At 43.5% G+C, this 22,118-nt stretch overlaps 2 protein-coding genes across 2 annotated transcripts; one reads left to right on the forward strand and one right to left on the reverse strand.

Annotated features, from left to right (window-relative positions):
* Positions 1 to 3,596: 3,596 nt before the first annotated feature.
* On the forward strand, positions 3,597 to 6,481 carry stc1l (stanniocalcin 1, like). The gene is made up of 5 exons (XM_070924793.1): positions 3,597 to 3,711; positions 4,344 to 4,486; positions 4,573 to 4,680; positions 4,763 to 4,866; positions 5,732 to 6,481. Exons 1-5 carry the CDS (start codon positions 3,597 to 3,599, stop codon positions 6,024 to 6,026), a joined length of 765 nt encoding a protein of 254 aa, XP_070780894.1. The 3' UTR covers positions 6,027 to 6,481.
* A 4,842-nt stretch (positions 6,482 to 11,323) lies between these two features.
* fgfr1b (fibroblast growth factor receptor 1b) lies at positions 11,324 to 21,413 on the reverse strand. The gene is made up of 16 exons (XM_070924218.1): positions 21,287 to 21,413; positions 17,789 to 17,890; positions 17,522 to 17,694; positions 17,313 to 17,436; positions 16,307 to 16,497; positions 15,415 to 15,559; positions 15,144 to 15,334; positions 14,905 to 15,050; positions 14,057 to 14,178; positions 13,672 to 13,782; positions 13,404 to 13,594; positions 13,156 to 13,278; positions 13,007 to 13,077; positions 12,267 to 12,404; positions 11,808 to 11,913; positions 11,324 to 11,425 (listed from the first exon to the last, which is right to left on the reverse strand). Exons 1-16 carry the CDS (start codon positions 21,411 to 21,413, stop codon positions 11,342 to 11,344), a joined length of 2,145 nt encoding a protein of 714 aa, XP_070780319.1. The 3' UTR covers positions 11,324 to 11,341.
* Between the last annotated feature and the right edge of the window lie 705 nt (positions 21,414 to 22,118).

Consider the following 22,118-nt stretch of genomic DNA (forward strand, 5'->3'; position numbering starts at 1 on the left):
TGTTAGCTTTAGCCTCAGTCTTATAGAGAACCTTACACACCCATTACATTGTTCTTGTTTAACTATTTAGCTGGAAATATTAAAAAGTCAGTCAGAGACTTTTCAACCAACTACTGGAGCTAACATTAGCTTAATTAGCTAGCTACATCTGAGAATATCAGTTGTAATTTCAGCAAAATCAATGGCTGTCAGCTAAAAGTGAGAAGCCTGACTCATTTTTAAAAAGGTTATGAATTGCGATGGTCACGTTTATCATTGTAAACTGAATATGTGCCCCGGCCTTCAAGAACAGAGAGTTTGACGGGTGAAATAAGGTCGGCTTAGAAAAGAGTTGATTCTGTTTGGATTGTGGAATCATGTTTCCTCAGTGTTTGAATTAGCAGCGTTGTTTAATTGTAATTTAGTAGTAGTTAGTAGTTTGGACCATTTTCTGACTGTTTCCTTTTGATTTCCCCTCAGTCCTCCTTCATGGTTTGTCTCTTCGTAATAAAAGACTCAAGTTAAGTATCTCAAATCAGTACTTAAATAGAGTACTTGAGTAAATGTACTTACTTACATTCACCACTGCAATTGACTGATTAGTCGATTGACAGAAAATTAATCAGCAACTATTTTGATAATCGTTTTAAGTAATTTTCATGCAAAAACATTTCATGGATGAGTAATAATAATCTAATGATATAATATATAACAGTATAACAGTCACAGTGGATATTTTACTGCTTTGAGTACTTTTACTTTTAATACTTTAAGAACATTTTCCTGATTATGCTTATGTACTTTTTCAATGCAGAACTTTTACTTGTATTTGTACAATGTGGTATTGTGTGTTCAGTTTGAGTATTTTGTATTATTCAGTATTTGTATTGAATCAGGGAACTGATTAAAAATGAAAACAATACATTTGACTGGAAATAAATGGAGCATTGCTACAAGCCAAGATGATCATTTTTTCCATGTGGCTCTGGTTTGGAGAGGTGAGTGTGTGCTGGAGGGGGAGTTAATGAAAACTAAAGCGTGAGAGGTGGGAGATGTTTATCAGTCCTGTTGACCTCCAGGCCACTGAAGTCAGCAAAGTGCTGCGAGGTTCACTGGTTCCTGTGGTAAAACAGGCCATGATGGAAACACAGCCGCCTCCAGTAATGACTCTCTCACATTTTACTGATAACTGACTCGCAGATAAGACACACTGATTTTTCCACATCTCCTACAACAGCATTACATCTAGTACAGCTGGTTTAAAACAACACTGACATCTAAATCAATGATGTCTTTGACCATAGATCTATTAGTGTTTAATGACAAACCAAATGTCCTTCGGGATAATAATAAAATTTAAGTTGAAAACTGGCCCCTATGTACTGTTTAGAAACTAACAGATAGTTCCAACTCAGGGTCGTACTGAAATGATTAAGTCTCTTAACATTCTTCTCAGGAATATCTGAAACATCTAAATATCTAAAACAACCAAGATGTCTTTTCTTTAAGAACAACCTTTACTAGGAATAAACAGTGACAATCGATAAGTTAGCTCATTGTAACATCAAAACATTTCTCAACATGCCTCTGAAAATGTAAAATATTTATCTGAAAATGTGGTCGTATTCGGCATTCACCGTGATCCAGCTCACTGTGAATAAGCTGCAGCTTGACACTTTTGTTTGGGTTTAATAACATTTTTATCATTTCTGGTGACCCTATGGAAGCTAATTGTATATAAAGTAGTTAAACTAGCTAACAGTATATAAAGTAGTTAAACTAGCTAACTGTATATAATATAGTTCAAATTAGTTAACAGTATATAAAGTAGTTAAACTAGCTAACTGTATATAAAGCAGTTAAACTAGCTAATTGTATATAAAGTAGTTAAACTAGCTAACTGTATATAAAGTAGTTAAACTAGCTAACTGTATGTAAAGTAGTTAAACTAGCCAACTGTATATAATATAGTTCAAATTAGTTAACAGTATATAAAGTAGTTAAACTAGCAAACAGCATATAAAGCAGTTAAACTAGCTAACTGTATATAAAGTAGTTAAACTAGCTAACTGTATATAAAGTAGTTGAACTAGCTAACAGTATATAAAGTAGTTAAACTAGCTAACAGTATATAAAGTAGTTAAACTACCTAACTGTATATAATATAGTTAAAATTAGCTAACAGTATATAAAGTAGTTAAACTAGCTAACTGTATATAATATAGTTCAAATTAGCTAACAGTATATAAAGTAGTTAAACTAGCTAACTGTATATAAAGCAGTTAAACTAGCTAATTGTATATAAAGTAGTTAAACTAGCTAACTATATAAAGTAGTTAAACTAGCGAATTGTATATAAAGCAGTTAAACTAGCTAACTGTATATAATATAGTTCAAATTAGCTAACAGTATATAAAGTAGTTAAACTAGCTAACTGTATATAAAGTAGTTAAACTAGCTAACTGTATAGAAAGTAGTTAAACTAGCTAACTGTATATAAAGTAGTTAAAGTAGCTAACTGTATATAAAGCAGTTTAAACTAGCTAACTGTATATAAAGTAGTTAAACTAGCTAACAGTATATAAAGTAGCTAACTGTATATAAAGTAGTTAAAGTAGCTAACTGTATATAAAGTACTTTAACTAGCTAACTGTATATAAAGTACTTAAAGTAGCTAACTGTATATACGGTAGTTAAACTAGCTAACTGTATAAAGTACTTTAACTAGCTAACTGTATATAACGTAGTTCAAACTAGCTAATCACTTTATATATAAAGTTGCTGATAATAGGTGTGTACTTTTACAACTGATACTTGTAGTAGAGTATTTTGACCAGGTGTATTGGTACTGTTACTCCAGTAAAGGATGTGAGTCGCTCAGACCGTCCTGCTGTGTTCAGTCACTCATCAGCTTCTTCTGCTCGACTGAGCCGCTTCACAGGAACAACAGACGTGACTGGAATCAGAAACTGACGCATCCTGTTTCCCACTTGTCCTGCTATTTTTAGAAAGTTAGACATTATTACAAATAACAACCGGCCAACTTATCACTGTCTGACTCGTTCAAAATGAAGGTTATCGTCTTTAGCGTCACATCAAAACTTTGTGGACACATTTGAGTGACTGATCTGTATTTTCTGGTGTTTTCTCGCTTTTCTTCAGTTGTTAAAGTCATTCCTTGTAGCCTGATATAAAGAACAGATAACGTCGATGATTAGTTGTGTTGATTCTGCCCAAAATAAACAGGCTGTTCTCGTTTTCTACGATGATGTGATTGCAGACTATTAGCAGAAGACTTTGTGTGGAGCTGAAAAAGATGCAAAGTCAGACTCAAAGTCTAAAATTATGCCGTGAGTTCACTCCTGCTCGGAAACTCCGTCGTGTCTTGTGGTGTGTGTGGAAATATCCAATTAGCTGAGTGAGTTAATTACACCCCTGAATAAACCATTAACCCCCCCCCCCCACCCCCCCGCGGGACCGGCGCGCTCTGATTGGTCAGTCCCGAGCGGACCTGATAGAAATACCAGCTGTGCGCGGTGTGTCAGGACCAGCAGCGCCGGCAGGAACACTGAGACCCTGAACCAGAACAACCGCCACCCTCGTCACCGTGAGACAACATGCTGCCCGGCTCCTCTCTGCTCCTGCTCCTCCTCCTCAGCTCCGCCGCCTGCTTCGAGCTGCTGCCGGAGGAGGCTGCTCCCCGCCGGGCCAGATTCTCCTCCAACAGCCCGAGTGAGTCACGGTTCTGATTTATTGTTTTGTTTGTGCAGTGAAACTTGTTTCTTGTTGTTTCTTCTTGCGGGTGGTGGAATGTTACAAAGTACATTTACTCAAGTACTGTACTTAAGTACACATTTGAGGTACTTGTACTTTCTTTTCATGCCACTTTGTACTTCTACTCCACTACAGCTTTAGTTACTAGTTACTTTACAAATGAACATTTTGCACACAAGATATCCTGCTGTTACATTAATGATGGGTAATAATAATCTAATGATATAATATATAATAGTAGTCACAGGCGACATTTTACTGCTTTGAGTACTTTTACTTTTAAGTACATTTTCCTGATTACACTTACATACTTTTACTTAAGTAACATTTTCATTTACTTGTATGTGAGTATTTTACAGAGTGGTATAAGTACTTTTACTTCAGTAGAGGATCATGTGAATAATGAATAAAACCACAGTCTTTGAAAGGTTTTTCTGCAGCGTGTGTGGAACATGTACTTCCTCTACAGAGTTTTTGTGTTGATAGTTTGCACTCACAGTTGAAACTATTCCTGGACTCGTGTGCTCACATGTTTGGCCCTGTCGGAGGCAGTACTCACGTGTGTATGTGTCGGTGTGTACTGTGTGCAGCTGATGTGGCCAGATGTTTGAGCGGCGCCGTGGCGGTCGGCTGCGGATTCTTCTCCTGTCTGGAAAACTCGACATGCGACACCGACGGGATGCATGAAATCTGTGAACTCTTCCTCCACACAGCTGCTACCTTCAACACAGAGGTCTGTCTGTCGCTCATCCATCTGTGCCTCTACCTGTCTGCCTGCCTGCCTGCCTGTCTGTCTCACCTGTGCGTGTTCTTCTACAGGGTAAAACTTTTGTCAAGAAAAGTCTGCACTGCATCTCTCAGGGAATCACAGCCAAAGTTTTCCAAACCATCCGCCGCTGCAACATCTTCCAGAGGATGATCGCAGAGGTTTGTGAAGAGAGCGACTCGGACACGAAGACGACAGCGCTCCTCTCTGCTGCTCCGTCTCACAGTTTCTGTCTTTTTAAAGGTACAAGAGGAGTGTTACACCAGCCTCGACATCTGCACGGTGGCTCGAACCAACCCTGATGCCATCGGAGAGGTGGTGCAGGTGCCCACTCACTTCCCCAACAGGTCGGCTCTGATCTCACACCTTCTAACACTATCATGTAGTTGTAAGCGCGTGTGTTTATTAATATATACGTCAACAACTACAACTCCTCCTGTGGACACAACACATAATGACTGATCATCTCAGGTGTAATAATATAAAATATGTTTTCATAGGAGATGTTTTAATTGGTGACAAATATAACACATTAGTCCATTTTATTAAATGTGTTTCCTGTTTTCTCTCATAACGTATGGTCACAGGAAATGCAAGTAGAAAGTCTCGGCCCTGATTGGTTCACACAGCCAACATTTCCTGGGAAACGGGGGAAGTCCACATTTACGAGGGCGTCATGTGACCTGACAGCAGATTAAACACAGAGTGTCTTTGGCACAAAGTTACCTACAGAGTGAACTACTGTAACTAGTTTACTGTGTTGCAGCAACACATTTTCAACGTTTCACCCTATTATGTAATATATTCTGTTGATAATTTCATTTTGAATTAGTCAGCTTGTTACACAATAATAAGACCACGTGACTGCGTGTAACAGCGAAAGTAAACAACTTGTGTTGTGATATCATATTGTTATAATAAAACACAAACCTGACCAGTCACCATGACGATTATAAGAGTAAGATGAGCCGATAAAGATGGTCACAAGCAGCAGATGTCAAACTCCACAACACTTTCCCACTTCCTGTGTAGACAGGAAGTTAAAAGACCAAACAGAGTCGGAGCATTTGTTCAGTTGATAGTCGCATACAGCTACATTATAGTGTGTTTATAAAGCATTAATTAAACGTTTGTTCGCTGCTTATAAATGCTGAACGTGTGGACTAAAGTGTTGCCTGCTCCTTTTGTTCCCGACACTGCTGAAACATCCAGATACTACAGCACTCTGCTGCAGAGCCTGCAGGCCTGCGACGAGCAGACGGTGGCGGCGGTGAGGGCCGGCCTCATGGCCCGGTTAGGCCCCGACATGGAGACCTTCCTCCAGCTCGTCCAGAACAAACCCTGCTCCACCGGCTCCAGCTCCGCCGCTTACAACAACCCCTCCAGCTGGAGAAACATGCCGGTGTTCAACATCCAGCCCGGCTTCAGAGGCCGAGACCCCACCCACCTGTTCGCCAGGAAGAGATCTGTGGACGACATGGAGGGAGGGGTTAATGCTGAGAACTAGACAACACACACGCAAAATATTGTTTCCACATATGCACACTGATACAAACATGCAGCTTTTACATTTTGCAGCCAAGAGCTTATAACAATTACTATTACAAGTTCTTATTAATATTATGAATATTTGGGGGGATTTGCTCAGATGACGACCTGATGTCACCGACAAGCTTCACTGAGCAAACTGCGTTACAGACATTTGAAAAGAGGCCTATTACAGTGATTATGATTGATATTTATTTTCTTAAACAAGTTAATTTATGAGGCGGTTCTATTTAATGTAGTGTGAGAGGAAAAGAGGCTGCGGGGGTCCGAAGACGCGTTCATGCTGGTCGTGGAGCTCTTTGTGACTCCTGTTAGGGGCCGTTCTGCTGGTCTGAGATCACTTTATTAGTTAAAGATGTGTTTAATGGGAGGTTACCGTGGTCGTGTGAGAAATAAATGATGTTATACGATCGATTTTGGCCCGTGTGATTTTCTTGATGATGACTGCGCTGTACTTGATGATTTGTCACTGATCAAAACCTGTAGTTATTATTTATTTTAATATTAATTAATATTTAAGATGATGAAAGAAGACAAAGGGACATTAACAAAAATGAGTCAACAAAACAAATCAATTAATGGGCTTTATTTTGATTTTAAAAGATGATTTAAGAGGTTATTATCTTCAAAATCCTAACTCAAGGTCCATTTACTAGCTTTCTCTGGAGCTTTCAACCTGATTTTATGGTCTTCATCAGCATTTAGAAGTGTACTTAAGTAAAAGCACAGATGTATTATCAGCTAAACGTATGCAAAAGTAAAAGTACTAATTATGCAGAAGAGCCCCTTTCAAGGTTTTATATTAGAATATGATATATTATTAATATTGATGCATTAACATGTAGCAGGTGGAGATCTTTTAAACTGCTTTACATACTTTGGTCTGAAACAATCTCTACTGAACAATAAATGCTACAAGAACGCTGAATGAACTTAAATAAAAATTAAATCTGGTGCACATTACTGATATTGAGTGTATTTTAAGAAGCAATATTCAGTCTGATACCAGCACAGAGACAAGCAAGATGAAACCAAAGCACCAGACTGGGGCCTAAAAACAGCTCAGTAAAAGAATTTACTGCCAAACTCCCTAAAATACCGTCGATATTTATGACAGTAAATCCTGTCAGCTGTGAGGGAGGATTTCTGCTGTGCTGGAATGTAACTAAGTACACTTACTTGTACTTGTACTGAACTTAACTACAATTCAGAGGGAAGTATTGTGCTTTTTACTCCACTATCAGGTCAAGAATGAAGTTTCATGCTCAACTGTATTTGTGTTGTTTGTAGAAGAACCACCAGGTGGCGTGAATGCATCTGAAAATAGCCTCTTTTTTTTCTAGTTTCCCAAAACTGTTGAGCTTCTTAACCTGCAGCACAAATGATAAACAGACCTTCAGCATCACAGCTCCGCTCTAATTTCCTCCCTGTAATAATAGTGGTTATAAAACCCTGTTTGTTGTAGAAGCACAACAGCAGTTTTCCATTTACTGAGTCATGGAAAGTGAAAAACTGGGCTCTCTCGATCCTGACAGGCCACACGATGGCAGTACTCTCGGATTTTATCAAATGTCCCAGACAGAGATCGCAGGAAAAGAAAATATCATTATGTATATATATTATATCATAAACCTAAGCTCTAAGTCACTTGAATGAGAGACAGATTGTTAGAATGATCTCAGGCAGCATGAACAGACATTCAGTGGCCTCCTCTCTGAGAGCTCATCAACTCCTGTGTTTGTCCAGGCTTGTTGGCTCGGTGCTGGAGGTGTTCAGTGACACCACGATGGCTCTCACTCGGCCATCTGTCCGACCTATAATGGCTTCTCGCCTCAGTGTTATGGTCCATTAACTTCCATCAGGCAGGGTGAGAAACAGCAGGCCTCCCCCCCTTCACTCTGGAGGTGTGTTCACCTCCTCAGCAGGGAGCTGTGGGAGCTCGGAGTGTCCGCTGAGGTGTCACCGCTGACAGCAGAGCAGACGGCTGTTAACGGCCCTCATTTCCAGGAATTAGAGCTGTTAAACAGCAGCTCTAAGAAAACACGCAGCTCTGTGTGTTCACTGTGTCGGCTCATCTGAATCTGCAACACAGCAAGGAAGCAAACTTTATTCCTGCAGCACGTTTGGGACAGAAAGTTACAAAGAGCTTCGTAGGAGGAAGAGTGCAACCCACAAAATAAAAGTTAAAGTCATACCTGAGGCTCTGTGAAGCTAAATGCTAACACCAACATGCTAACATGCTGATGTTTGGTAGGTGTTTAGCATGTTCACCATCTTAGCTCAACATGTTAACATGCTAACATTTGCTAAACAGCACTAGCACAGCTGAGGCTGATGGGATTGTCAGTAATTCATATAAAGAAATGAAAGTTGGACAAATTCAAATGTCGACCTGATGGTGGCGCTAGATGAAAAGTCAGAGATCACTAAGTTCATCACAATCACAGGACATCCAGAAGGTGTTGAGATGTTTCAGTCTGGACCGAAGAGGAGGACCGACCAACAGACAGGCCGACAGACAGACTGACGGACGGACAGACAGACTGACCAACAGACAGGCCGACAGACAGACAGACAGACTGACCAACAGACAGACAGACCGACCAACAGACAGGCCGACAGACAGACTGACCAACAGACAGACTGACTGACCAACAGACAGGCCGACAGACAGACTGACAGACAGACAGACTGACCAACAGACAGGCAGGCAGACAGACAGACAGACCAACAGACAGGCCGACAGACCAACAGACAGGCCGACAGACCGACAGACAGACTGACCAACAGATAGGTCGACAGACAGACTGACAGACAGACTGACCAACAGACAGGCAGGCAGACCGACAGGCAGGCAGACCGACAGACAGACTGACCAACAGACAGACAGACTGACAGACAGACTGACAGGCCGACAGACAGACTGACAGACAGATAGACAGACGGACAGACAGACAGATGGACAGACAGGCAGACTGACAGACAGACAGACTGACTGACCGACAGACGGACGGACTGACAGACAGACAGGTAGACGGACTGACAGACAGACATACAGACTGATTGACCAACAGACGGACTGACAGACAGACAGGTAGACGGACTGACAGACAGACATACAGACGGACAGACTGATTGACCAACAGACAGACAGACACTTCCATATTTTGGGAAATACTCTTAAGTGATCCATGTCACCATCATGTGGCCGACCTCGACTGGTCCAGCACATAACCACCTCATAAATCCACATTGTTGTTTTTTTATATTGTTGGTTTTTGTACAGATGAAACAAACGAGATGTAACTTCTTAATCAGTGAGCTTTAAAGGTGCCAGGCTAGCTTTATGCTAAGCTAAGCTGTTACTGGCTGTAGCTTCACGATTGTACATCAGAGTGGTGTCAATCTTCTCAGTGAATGAGTGAATTCCCCAAAGTGTTGATTTTGAGACGTCGTCTTCTCTGGGATTGTGTCTCCGTGTAGCTTCATACAACATTTGTACAAAATCTCTGCAGAAGAGAGACGTTTGTTGAAGACCTGCAGGAGCGTCTTTTCTGAAGACAACGAGAAGCTTTCTCTGGAAATGATTCAGACTTTCAGGGAAGCCAAGAGACGTCTGAGGGGAGAATGGATGGTTTCACTGTGGAGAGCAGGAAGGAGAGGGACGAGGGGGCCAGAGGCTGTTCACACTGATTCAACCCAGCATGAGGCGGTAACAAAAGACACTGCACACCAGTAATGGATTTGTAATGTCAGCCAGGAGCTACAGAGGGAATTAAATGTCACAGACAGAAAGAAGTGCATGATGTATGGAGCCTCCTGTTTTATGTAACTCGACGTTTCCTCTCCGTTTCCTCTCTGTGGGAAGGAAACGCTGCTTCAGGCTCCGCAGAGGAAACCAGACTCCCAGCCAGAGGTGTGTGATGGATGGTGCAGAGGTCCTGAACAAGCCTCTCCTCCCACAATTCATCTCTTTTTGTGCAACATATTCAACAAGTGGCTGCTTCCTGCTGGAGGCACTGGGACCCAAGGGAAGAGGAGCTCGCTTGAATATGATGATAACGGAGCATCATTTACAGACTGTCTCTCCTTCAAGACATCCATAGTGCTCTACTCGCTTGTTCACGGTGCGTTCAAGAGCTTGAGAGAGAAGTGCAGCCCCCCCCAAATCCAACGTAGGAAAGCTATGGGGGGGGGGGGGGCTCCACGCGAGTGTTTCCAGATCTTTGTCAAAACAAGAAAACAGCAAACACCTCTTCTTCTCTGCCATCTTTTCAGTTGACAAACAACAAACCAGGCATCAAATGGTCGAGAATCTGATCATCACGGCCACTTTGCGCAGGGATTGGTCAGCTGTGTGGAGGTGTGAACGTACTCTGGACGTGGACGAACTCTCATAATTACTTTTGTCAAATATCACATTTTGTTTATTTAATCACAACAACATCTTCCCCAGAGTAAAAATTCAAAAGGATTTTAATACTGTTAATCGGTTGTTTCACACATTCAACTAGAAGCATTGCGTGTAAAAAGGCAGGCTGTCATCAGCTGGAGGATAAGTGCAATGTTGAGCTGTAACACTGGCAGACGTCATCATCTTTGGCAACGTGACATTTCTGCGGAGGACCAAACCTGACTGAGAAATACAAACATTTTCGGTGGAAAATAAATTAATGAATTCAAAATGCACAAAGAAAGTTGAGAAGTAAATCTATAAATGAGTAATAAATTATTTCCAGAGGGATTCGGGAGGCTGCTGGTGGAAAAAATTAATATGAAATATATTTTTACACATTTATAGATTTATGTTTACATTTTGTGGTATATTTTATTCATTCAGTTATTTGTTTTAGTATCTCTTTCTCCATTTCTTCTTTCATTTCATATTTCTCTTATATATCCAGTTTGGTCTTCCATATAACACAAACTATTATTTACAATATTCACACTGAGAACATCATTAACATGACTGAAGCACTGATGCGACAGGCAGCACAGGAAGCAAACCCAGCTCTCAGTCTTCCATCAGAGGGGGAACTCAGTCTTTACACCCTTCATGGATGAGGTGGTGTGTGAGCTGCTTCCTGAGGCCTTGCTGGGGAGTCCAGCTCAGTCCAGCTGTTCTTCACATCAGGCTGCCGCTGCCGCTGATAGACGACGGTGAAGCAGCTCGCCTGAGCTCCTCCGTCGGGCCTCTTCTGGGACTGCCGCCGCCCCGCGCAGCAGAGGAAACGGGATGAAGGTGATCCAGGAAGGGAAAAGGTCCCGGGACGCCTATGTGGAGTTACAGGAATGAGCCGAGGCAGAGGAGCCGACCGGAGAATACTGGACCAGAGGAACGGCCAGGTCCAGGTACTCCTGAAGAGACAGAACCAGAGGGTTAGACGTGGAACTGCCACTTCAAGTGTCGGCAGCGGCAGTGGAAATTTAAGATGTACTGTAAGAGATGAAAGCAGCTGAAGTGTCAGTTGATATGTAACGACTGAAAGGGTTCACGTGAAAGCAGTGAAAGAACCCTTTAGGTTGGTTTATGTGCAAGTGAACTCAACTTTCAGTTGAAGAAAATGTAATTTCCCATTGTCCCTGAACGCCTGTTTATTTCTATGGAATGAAATGTTGAAATAAGTCTGAACAGATGATCAGATGAGCCTGGTGCGTCTATGTGAAAACAAAGTTGACGGATAATTAATATATCTGTGTCTATTTTACTGGACGAACGTCTCGACGGACAACACTTTACCTGGTTGGCCATGAAGGAGAGTGTGCGGTCTAAATCTTCGACCAGCTGTTGGAAAGTCGGCCTGCGGGACGGGACGGCGTGCCAGCAGTCTCTCATCATCAGGTACCTGATGGAACAACATCACCACATGTGTTGGTCATGTAAATGTTCTTTATTCCTTGTTCTCTACCTGCATCACTGATGGATTTTATATTCAGCTTATTTTGTGTAATCCATAAAATATTTCAATATATATTTCATGTTCTTTTCGCCTTGAAAACACCTCAGTGGTGGAAGAAGTACTCAGATCCTTTACTTAAGTAAAAGTACCACTGCAACAGTGTAGAAAGTAAAGTAATTTGGAGCCTAAACAGATTTACTCGGACTATCTTTAGAGAGCGTCACTGATGACTGTTATCAATTAAAAGCTGTTTCCATGCTGAGGACGGGGGGTGGGGCGTTATGTCTGGGTGCACTCACAGCTCCTGAGTGCATGCGGAGGGTTTTTCCATGCGATGTCCCTCCTTTAGCAGCTTGAAGAGCTCCTCCACGGGGACTCCGGGGTAAGGAGACCCCCCCAGGGTGAAGATTTCCCACAGCAAGACTCCAAACGACCACCTGCAGCAGCAGCAGCACACAGGAAACATTAGAAAAGGCTTCAGACACAGAACATGTACCTTCCCCCCGTGTGACGACCGTGTTTTAAGCTAAGCTAAGCTAACCGGCTGCTGGCTCAAGCTGCAGATTTAACATCCGGACATGAGAGTCAATCTTCTCATGGAACTCAGCAAGAATGCTAATACAAAGAAGTATTTCCCAAAATGTCAAAGTGTTTTGTCATTTTTCTTTGTACACCAGATGATAATTAAATGATATATTTTTGATTAATCGTTTGAGTCCATTTTCAAACTAAAATGCCAAATATTTGCTTGTTCCAGGATTTGGTGCTTTCCTCTGTTTTATATCACAGTAAACTGAATATCTTTAGGTTTGGGACTGTTGATTTGACATTTTATAGATAAAACAAATCAATTAATTGGGAAAATAATCAGCAGATTAACTGATAATGAATAAAACTGTACTGCTGCTTAATATTCAGACATGAGGCCGTACAGTCCCAACATTTATGTAACGAGGTGCCTGAAATAAAAACAACAGTTCACACAAGATCACATGTAGAGGGACAAAACATCAATCACAAGCGTGTCAAGTTCACTCACACATCACTTTGGTGCGTATAGATGCGGTCAAATAAAGCTTCTGGTGCCATCCACTTCACAGGCAGACGACCCTGCAGGAGCATTACCGTGTCAGTCTCTTAAATCATCCCAACTTTGATATTCAGTCTATTAAAGTCCATCCGACTCACGTTCGTGGTCTTCTTGTAGTAGTCGATGTGGTGGATATCTCGGGCCAGACCGAAGTCAGCGATCTTCATCACGTTATCTTCTGTGACCAGCACGTTCCGGGCCGCCAGGTCTCTGTGAATACACTGCACAGCAGAGAGGAGACACCCCGGGTTCATACCAGAGACCAACCAGCAGAGAAATAAAGGACTACCAAGACCAGTCTTAGAGGAGGAGGCTGCTCTCAGTGTCTGTGGCTGCAGAAACTGACCTTCTTTGAAGCGAGGTATGCCATTCCTCTGGCCACCTGGTAGGCAGCAGACACCAGCTCCCTGATCTCCAAACTGCCCAAAGACGGCTGCCTGGAGCCGCTCCAGTACTCCAACCCGACCGGCCGACGAGCGCGGAGGTACTCCCTCAGGTTCCCCTGTGAGGCGTACTCCACCACCACGTACAGAGGGCCTGATGGAGACGGACGTCTTTAACGTACGAACCAAACACATCGCCACCGAATCATCACACATCGTCCACACACTCACCGTCCTGAGTGCAGGCTCCCAGCAGGTTGATGATGTTCTTGTGTTTGCCAATCATCTTCATCATTTCCATCTCAGAGATCAAGTCGGACAGGTCCTTCTCTGTGGCGTCCGCTGCACGCAACAACAAGAGAAGAGGGAAGAACGTTTTCTCTGGTGAATGTTTTATATGGAACAGAGAAGGTTTAAAAAGTTGAGTAACCTAAAAGGTGGATCAAATCTTCCTGATCTCTTTAATTATTATCACACTAGCAATAATCAATAACCAGTCACAAGAGAAAACAACTTGATGAAGACACTCACAGATTCATAAACTACTGGAAACTCAATAAAAAGAGTACGATCATATCATAGTTTTATAGTATTAAGTTCAGACTGCAGCTCTCACCTTTCAGCATCTTCACAGCCACCTTCGAGAGGCGAGTGGGTTTGTTTTTGTCGATCCCGACAGCCTCGGCCAGAACCACCTGACCGAAACAGCCTTCTCCCAGAGGCTTCCCCAGAGTCAGCCTTGAGGAGAACACACACAGCGGGTCAGTGTGAGCCGGTGAAAGACTTTGCTTCAACTGCATAGTAAAGGTCAGAGTCAGAAAAGAGCGAATAGAAGGAGGCAGGAAACAACGAGAAAGCCGTCACACAGAAGGACGACTGGACTGCAGCTGTAATCCATCACACATGAAGACCCTTTTCCTGTACAAATACGCTGCCCATGTCGACCCCTTTTGGGAGGCAGGAAATGAGATACTTTTGTCCTTGAAACAGAGAAATTACAAAGTGGGCGTCAGACTGACAAGAGGCCTGCGTTAGAGGCTGCGGCGGTGGGGGACTGTTGTCTCAGCTACCGGTGAGACTCAAATATGATCCAGGGGTTCAAATCTACGAGCTGTGATTTGCAACATGAGATCATTTCCTCTTTCTCTATTCGACATGTTTCACTTATCGAAACAGACACCATACGTAGGTGTTAAAGGTGTTAGAAAGTTCTGGGGGTTTCTGACGATGGCAGCGCTTTCAGAGCCACTTGGCAGACCGATATAATTCGTCATGAGGTAACACAAGGTAACAACAGGTCGGGTCACAGTGAGTCAAAAGACTGCAGGAAATGACAAGTGAAATAAACAAGAATCAATTTCCCATCAAGTGTAAAAGAAACGGGACTGCAGATCAGAAAGCTTTATATTTAAATGTTGAACCTGACGGGCAGCGAGTGAAAAGCAGCGAGACAGGTTGTCGTACCTGTCGCGAGACAGCTCCCAGACTGGATCATAGGGAAGTTCGTACTCAGACACTCCGGCCAGGATGGTGGTGGCTGCACTGGAGAGACGAGACTGACGCATCAAACACATCCCTGACTGGAGGGAGGACGAGGACTCGACTGACACCTGCAGAGGGAGGACAGGAGCGGTGACCTTAATCAACAGCAAAGAAGAGCTGTGAATCTGAATGAATGTGAGGCAGAGGGACGCACGCGTTACCTGTCTCCTCAGAGGGATGCTCTTGGCTAATTTCTGGACGGCTAACTGGCTGCTGAAGTCGCTCTTCTTCGGGGCACAGCAGAGTCTGCAGATGACGGCGGTGGCTGTGAGGATGATGATGATGAAAAACCCGAGGCAATAGATGAAGATCTCCAAGTATGTCTGCGAGGGCAGCGGGGAGGGGGGCAGGTCTGGGGGGAGAGAACAAACATCAGCAGCTGCGGACCACTCGTGGCAGGATGAACTGCGGTTTGTGAATATGGTAACGTACCGTCGACTACAGTGAGCCACGCAGAATGATGCGACACTCCGATAGAGTTTCCTGCCAGGCAGGTGTACTCTCCAGCATCATTCAGAGTCACGTTCCGCAGACTCAACACCTCCATTTCTTTATCTGTTGTGTTCAGACCTGCAGTCTGGAACAAAGAGAGACGTGTTCATTTAAAGGATAAGGCTGTAATTGTCAACAAATCCCATGAAAATACAAAAACCAACTATGTGTCCGTCTACTGTCTCACTTCCTGTCTGTGGCTCGCAGCTCGCAGCCCATTGGTTCCTACTGAAGACGTGAATCTTTAAAAACACCTCATAAATATATAGTTTCATGTTTAAAAAGGCTCAGTCATTCCCTCAAACAGCTGCTCGCTGGAGTTTTTAATCAAACTAACAGCGGGAAATAGTGCATTTGTTGGGGACTATTTCCAGCGGCGGATGAATCCAGCAGGACGGTGTATGTGGGACTGAGTCATTCTTCTTCTTGTGATTGGAGGAACAGAATAATACGTGCAGGGCAGCTGGCTGCGTGCCAGACACAACAAACCACTGAGGCTGAGTGTCTTTCATCATGAGTCCACAAAACCTCACAGATGTGGTTTTTCTCTGCTCTGTCAGAGAGATATGAAGCCAGCGTCATGCAATATAAAGGCTGAACCGCCGCTAGTGAAGGTTATAACAAATACAATCACTTTTATGTCAGTGACTCACAGTAGAGCTCTTACACGTCGTCACACAGTTTAAAATACTGTAGCTCGCTGTGCTTCCATTAGTGTCACATTTAAAGAGTATGTTCCCGTCAGTGATGTAAATCTGTAAAACTACTTAGTAAACACTCGTGGTTTATAACGAGGCTACGTTTGAACAGCTGGTGACTTGTGCACACACACCTTGAGAACGAGGACGTACGGGTGTCCGTCTGGTGCCTCTCTGCTGCCGTTGACGGTGATGTGTTTGAGCCACTGGATGTGAGGCTGCGGGTCGCTGAACACTCGACACACAAACTCCACGTCACCACCGACAACTGCAGTTTGGTTGGCCGGCAGGCCCGCCTGCAGGATCGGTCTGTGAGGAGAACGCTCTGGAACAGAGAGTTTAAAAACTATAAGGAGGTGGCCAGCAACGCATTCATTTACCACCAGTAAGATAAAACATATTTTTCTCTCCGTCTGATTCTGAAACCTAGAGATGGATCAAGGCCGATCTGAGCGTATTCTAATAGATCAGTATATAAAGCAGACCAGAATCCGATCATTTCTTTACTGAACTCTGCCGGTGTTGCAGCGCTGCTCTCCTTTACGCGAGTTCAGCCGGTCACTGAACGTCACGTTCAGAGGGTAAGATGACAGACGTCTCCAGCGGTCGAACGTGAACTCTGTTGTCAGTTTGTGTGTCTGTACTCGGCCAAAGATCTCTTGTGAGGGAAGATGCTCCACTCTGTAACACCACTGTACAATCACAGCCACTGTTTCTGTAGTTCCAACAGAGTGAGACGTCTCCTCTCCAGCTGATCGCGTCACCATCAGGACGTGTTGCATTCTCCCACTTTCATACCGTGTCAATGGTTTATAAACATGATAGTTTAGAACCAGGACCAGGTGTTTGGATTAAAAATCAAAGTCGGCAAGCCTCACTTGTTATTTCAATATGCCAGATACAAATATAATCAACGCTGCAAATATGCTGCTATAAAAAATGTAAATGTAATCAAAGGACTCAGATCGGGGCCAAAAAACTTTCCAACGTCGGCTGTGATGAACAGACTTGTTGTTGCAAAATTACAGAGGAAGAAGAGGAGAAGAGGTTTAGCCTTCTTCTTCCTGTTGTTGAGGTGTTTCAGTGTGGACGGAGATCTTTCTGAGAAGGACCTGGAAACAGATAAACAGGTTTTCTTACCAACTACGTCCAGCAGGTAGGTGTGTTTGAGACTCCCGTATTCATTCTCCACCACACAGGTGTAGTTGCCTTTATCAGATGGAACCACTGACTCCATTATTAGAGTCCACATGTGGTCTCTGATCTGAAAGACGGAAGATATAAGTATTAAATAAAACTCATTAAATCAGCTGGTTGAAGCTCTGTCGTCTTCTCGATCTGAAACACACCTTGAACCCTCCGATTCTTTGGTCCTTCCTGAACACTTTCCCGTTCTTGTACCAGCGCAGGGAGGGAACCGGGTTTCCAGTCGCTTGGCATCGAAACTTCACCGTCCTACTGGCAGGAACGGCGTGGAGCTGCTTCTCCATCTTCTCTGGCATCACCCACTGCGGCGCCAGCACTAACGGGGAGACACGACGAGGCAAACGTCACGACCACAATCAATTTAACACAAAAGACAGGAACAGAAAGACAGAACCAAAGTTCGGGCTTACACTGGAGCTTTTCGTTGCTTGTTGACAGTTCGTTGGACAGTTTATTTTCCTCTGAGGATGACTCATCGTCTTCTTCGTCTTCAGAGGATTTCACTGCGTCAGCTACAAAAGAAGTTAGATGTTTAAAAGCTGTTCAGAAAACACAGCTGATTTTAAGGCTTCTTACTGGGAGCCTCAGATGTTCCCTCCAACAGACAATGAAACCAGTTTGTGGATTAACCTCTGACCTGTGACCCCGGATCAGTGACAAGGGTCGCTGTGAAAGAGGCTTTAAGCCGTCCTACTCAACAACCGGGGCAGACAGGAGCCGTCGCCACAGCTCAGCACTTCCGAAACTTCAGAGACCTCCTCCCTGTCGGCCCGGCTATTAACAGCATGCAAACAACACACGCATCCCTGCGGTACCAAAATCTGTGAGGGGAGGGGGGGCTGAACAACACCCTCCCATGTTGACAATATTTCCTTTGAAGTCTCTTTGACTTGTTTCATCATTAATGACTAAAAGCATAAAGAATGTCAGACCAGAACACACATATTTAAGATTACAATAACATGAAACAGAGAAAAGCAGCAAATCCTCACACTCGAAGCTCGAAACAGAGAATCTTTGATCATTTTCTGTCATTCGACCAATCAATTACTCTGTTATTACTATGTTTCATCCCTGTGGCCAATAAATGGTGAATATTCCAGCCAGTCAAATGAAAGCCGCTCTGTGGCTGAACGATAATGTTTTAGGGCCAAATAATAAGAAATCAAGATGAATTACTCCACTTCATAACAAACATATTACAGTAAGCAGATGACATTCCCATCAGCCTCGGCTGTACTTTGCGTTTAGTACTAATTAGCCAATGTTGTCATGCTAACATGCTAAGCTAACATAGTGAACATTATACCTGCTAAACATCAGCATGCTAGCGCGGCTGCAGACTCTTAGTCTTGTTTCTTCTGGTGAAAGTGGAAGTTAGTTGAGATCATCTCGTATCTCCACCAAGGTTCTGACATGTTGCTCCTATTAGTGATCGGCTGAGAACAATAAAGCTCTAATAGAGACAGGACTGTTCTGTTAAGTTTTATTGCCCAACACTAACGGCATAATATGTAACGTGTGTGATTCCTTTTTACAATTAGTCTTATAAAAATACCCCCCCCCCGCTCTCCCAAAAAAAAAAAAAAAAGTCAGAAAACAAATTAAGTCACGGTGAAGGTGAAGAGGAGAAGCTCTCAATACAAAACCACCCCGCTGAGTCACGTGTGAAGCTGGGAATCCCTGTGAAACCTTGTGTTGTGGGGCTGAAAACATAGATTATAGCAAACGTGCAGCTTCTGTTACACACATCAAACAGTTTATAAAAAGACCTGGTTAGACAGGGCCGGGCTTCAGAGATGCTTTTTACAAGAACTGAGCAGAGTTCATGCCACTTACTGGAATATTTTACATTTAACTGGGTTTCTCCTCGGCCTCAGAAAGCACAGAGTGTTAAGGAGGGAAGTGGTTTGATTTCTAAAGACTAAAACCTTCATCTGAGAGAAAACAACAGAGTGAGGTGGGAAATTGAAAGCAGGCTTTGTTTATGAAGGGAGTCTGCAGCAGAGAGGCTAAATTTGATGTGTTCTTGACTGAGAGAAAAACAAGAATTTATGGGCTCAAAAACAACAGTATCACATAGACTCGCACTCAGCTGGAGTCCAGATGGTTGGAACAAAAAAAAAAGACAAACACACACTCTGAAGGTATATACATGCATGTGCACACAAGCACAAAGGCTGGCAGAAAGTGTTTCTGTCTGGGAGGGTCTGAGCGGCCGTAACACACCAGACTGAGTGCATCTGTTACTGCGTCTGGACAGGATATACAGACCATAACCAGCACGGTGAGAGCCAAGCCTCGGTTACACCAGGAAAAATCACTTTAAGCAGTTTCAGATGCCTCCGAGCCAAAAACAGCCAAACCTTGAAAAAGTCACTTTCCTATTAAAGAAATTCGCTCATTGGAAAGTTTTATAGCCTTTTATATAATAGAGAGTCTAAAACCCCGCGACCACAGCTGACCAGTTAGAAAGGCTGAAACACACCAGCAGCACCAGTTAGAGAGTCTAAAACCCCGCGACCACAGCTGACCAGTTAGAAAGGCTGAAACACACCAGCAGCACCAGTTAGAGAGTCTAAAACCCCACGACCACAGCTGACCAGTTAGAAAGGCTGAAACACACCAGCAGCACCAGTTAGAGAGTCTAAAACCCCACGACCACAGCTGGGAGCAGACATGAAAGAGCCCTCAGACAAAAGAGAGGAGGGAAGGCCCCAAACACACTCACACCAGTGAGAGAGGCTGAAACACGCCAGCAGCACCAGTGAGAGAGGCTGAAACACGGCAGCAGCACCAGTGAGAGAGGTTGAAACACACCAGCAGCACCAGTTAGAGAGGTTGAAACACACCAGCAGCACCAGTTAGAGAGTCTAAAACCCCACGACCACAGCTGACCAGTTAGAAAGGCTGAAACACACCAGCAGCACCAGTTAAAAGGCTGAAACACACCAGCAACACCAGTTAGAGAGGCTGAAACACACCAGCAGCACCAGTTAGAGAGGCTGAAACACCATCAGCACCACCAGCAGCACCAGTTAGAGAGGCTGAAACACACCAGCAGCACCAGTTAGAAAGGCTGAAACACCAGCAGCACCAGTTAGAGAGGCTGAAACACACCAGCAGCACCAGTTAGAGAGGTTGAAACACACCAGCAGCACCAGTTAGAGAGGCTGAAACACACCAGCAGCACCAGTTAGAGAGGCTGAAACACCAGCAGCACCAGTTAGAGAGGCTGAAACACCAGCAGCACCACCAGCAGCACCAGTTAGAGGGGCTGAAACACCAGCAGCACCACCAGCAGCACCAGTTAGAGAGGCTGAAACACCAGCAGCACCAGTTAGAGAGGCTGAAACACACCAGCAGCACCAGTTAGAGAGGCTGAAACTAAAGCCAACTAACACTGGACGTTTGAGGCTGATACTGAAATCTATTTTCAAAGTCTGGTAATAATCTATATCAGCCAATAGAAATGTTTTAACCTAAACAGTCTTTATACAGATCACATAGATCTACTTCCTCTGGTTGCAGCCTTCCATCCGTCACTGGTGAATTTATTCACCTGTCGTAAATTAAAGGTGATTCTGTGAGTTTGTCAAACAACTGGAACAATATACATTTATACTCACTCAAAGATGCTTTTGTGTAACTCTGAAGTTTGAACAAATAAAGATCTGGCTGCACTTTGCTGTTCAGTCTTTTTGTACATAAATGATCCAATGAGACGTCTTCAGATGTTTAGTTTCATCTGACAGACGGTCCAAAACCAAAAGGTGTTTATATATTTATGACAGAAGAGACGGACGGACAACCTGAAAACATAACTGTCCACTCGGAGGCATAAAAACTTCATTTAGATTTTGGACAGACGAAAGACTTGCGACATCCTCATCTGTGAAGCATCTTACCTGTGTCTGTGTCCTCTGTGGCCGGTCTGGACTGAGCCTGAGGAAACTGGACCAGCAGAACCAGCAGGACGCAGGGCAGCAGCAGCAGCAGGAAGCAGCGGGGGGAAGACATTGTGTCCTCACGCATCAACTTACTGCGACGTCCAGACTGTGAACACACTGCAGAGACAGCAGAGAGACGATACCATCAGATCCACAAGAAAGACGGGTTCAGGCTATTTACTGCAAACTGTGTTTACTTTACATCACTGACGGCCATTTCCCAAAGTTTACCGTCAGTTCACTGATTGCCAAACGTTTCCATTCATCTCATTCATCTACTGATTAGCTTTATTATCAATTAACATTTATTTTCCTTAGAGTCAACATGTGCAGACCCAAACCAACAATGAATGTTATCTATCTAATACTCACTAGAGCATTAAATGTGGATTATTCCGCCACTGAAAATAGTCCCCAACAATTTCCTCTTCCGATGTCAGAAAATAAAAAGTCTTGTTTTGGTCGACCAAGATGGTGACAGCTATATCCTCAAAACGCTTAGAAGATGTAAAAATTAAAAACTAGAATTTCACTGACTTTGAAGTATTTGAGTGTCCTTGAACGCAGCAGAAGGAGAGTTTTCACATCAGTGTCAAAAGGCAAAAATCTGTTCTCAAACAGCATTTGGGTCTCTGCAACGTCACACTGTAATGGAATGAATGGACACCAATGGCTGCTGGAAAACAGTTCCTACTAAAACCCACAAAAGCACCAGCAGGGTCCTTTCACAACAACATCACACCCCGCTCCTCCACACTGTTTCCTGCCAGGCTGCTGGTGAAGACGTGGT

Source organism: Enoplosus armatus, chromosome 18 (genome assembly GCF_043641665.1).
Source record: "Enoplosus armatus isolate fEnoArm2 chromosome 18, fEnoArm2.hap1, whole genome shotgun sequence".
Lineage (NCBI taxonomy): Eukaryota > Metazoa > Chordata > Actinopteri > Centrarchiformes > Enoplosidae > Enoplosus > Enoplosus armatus.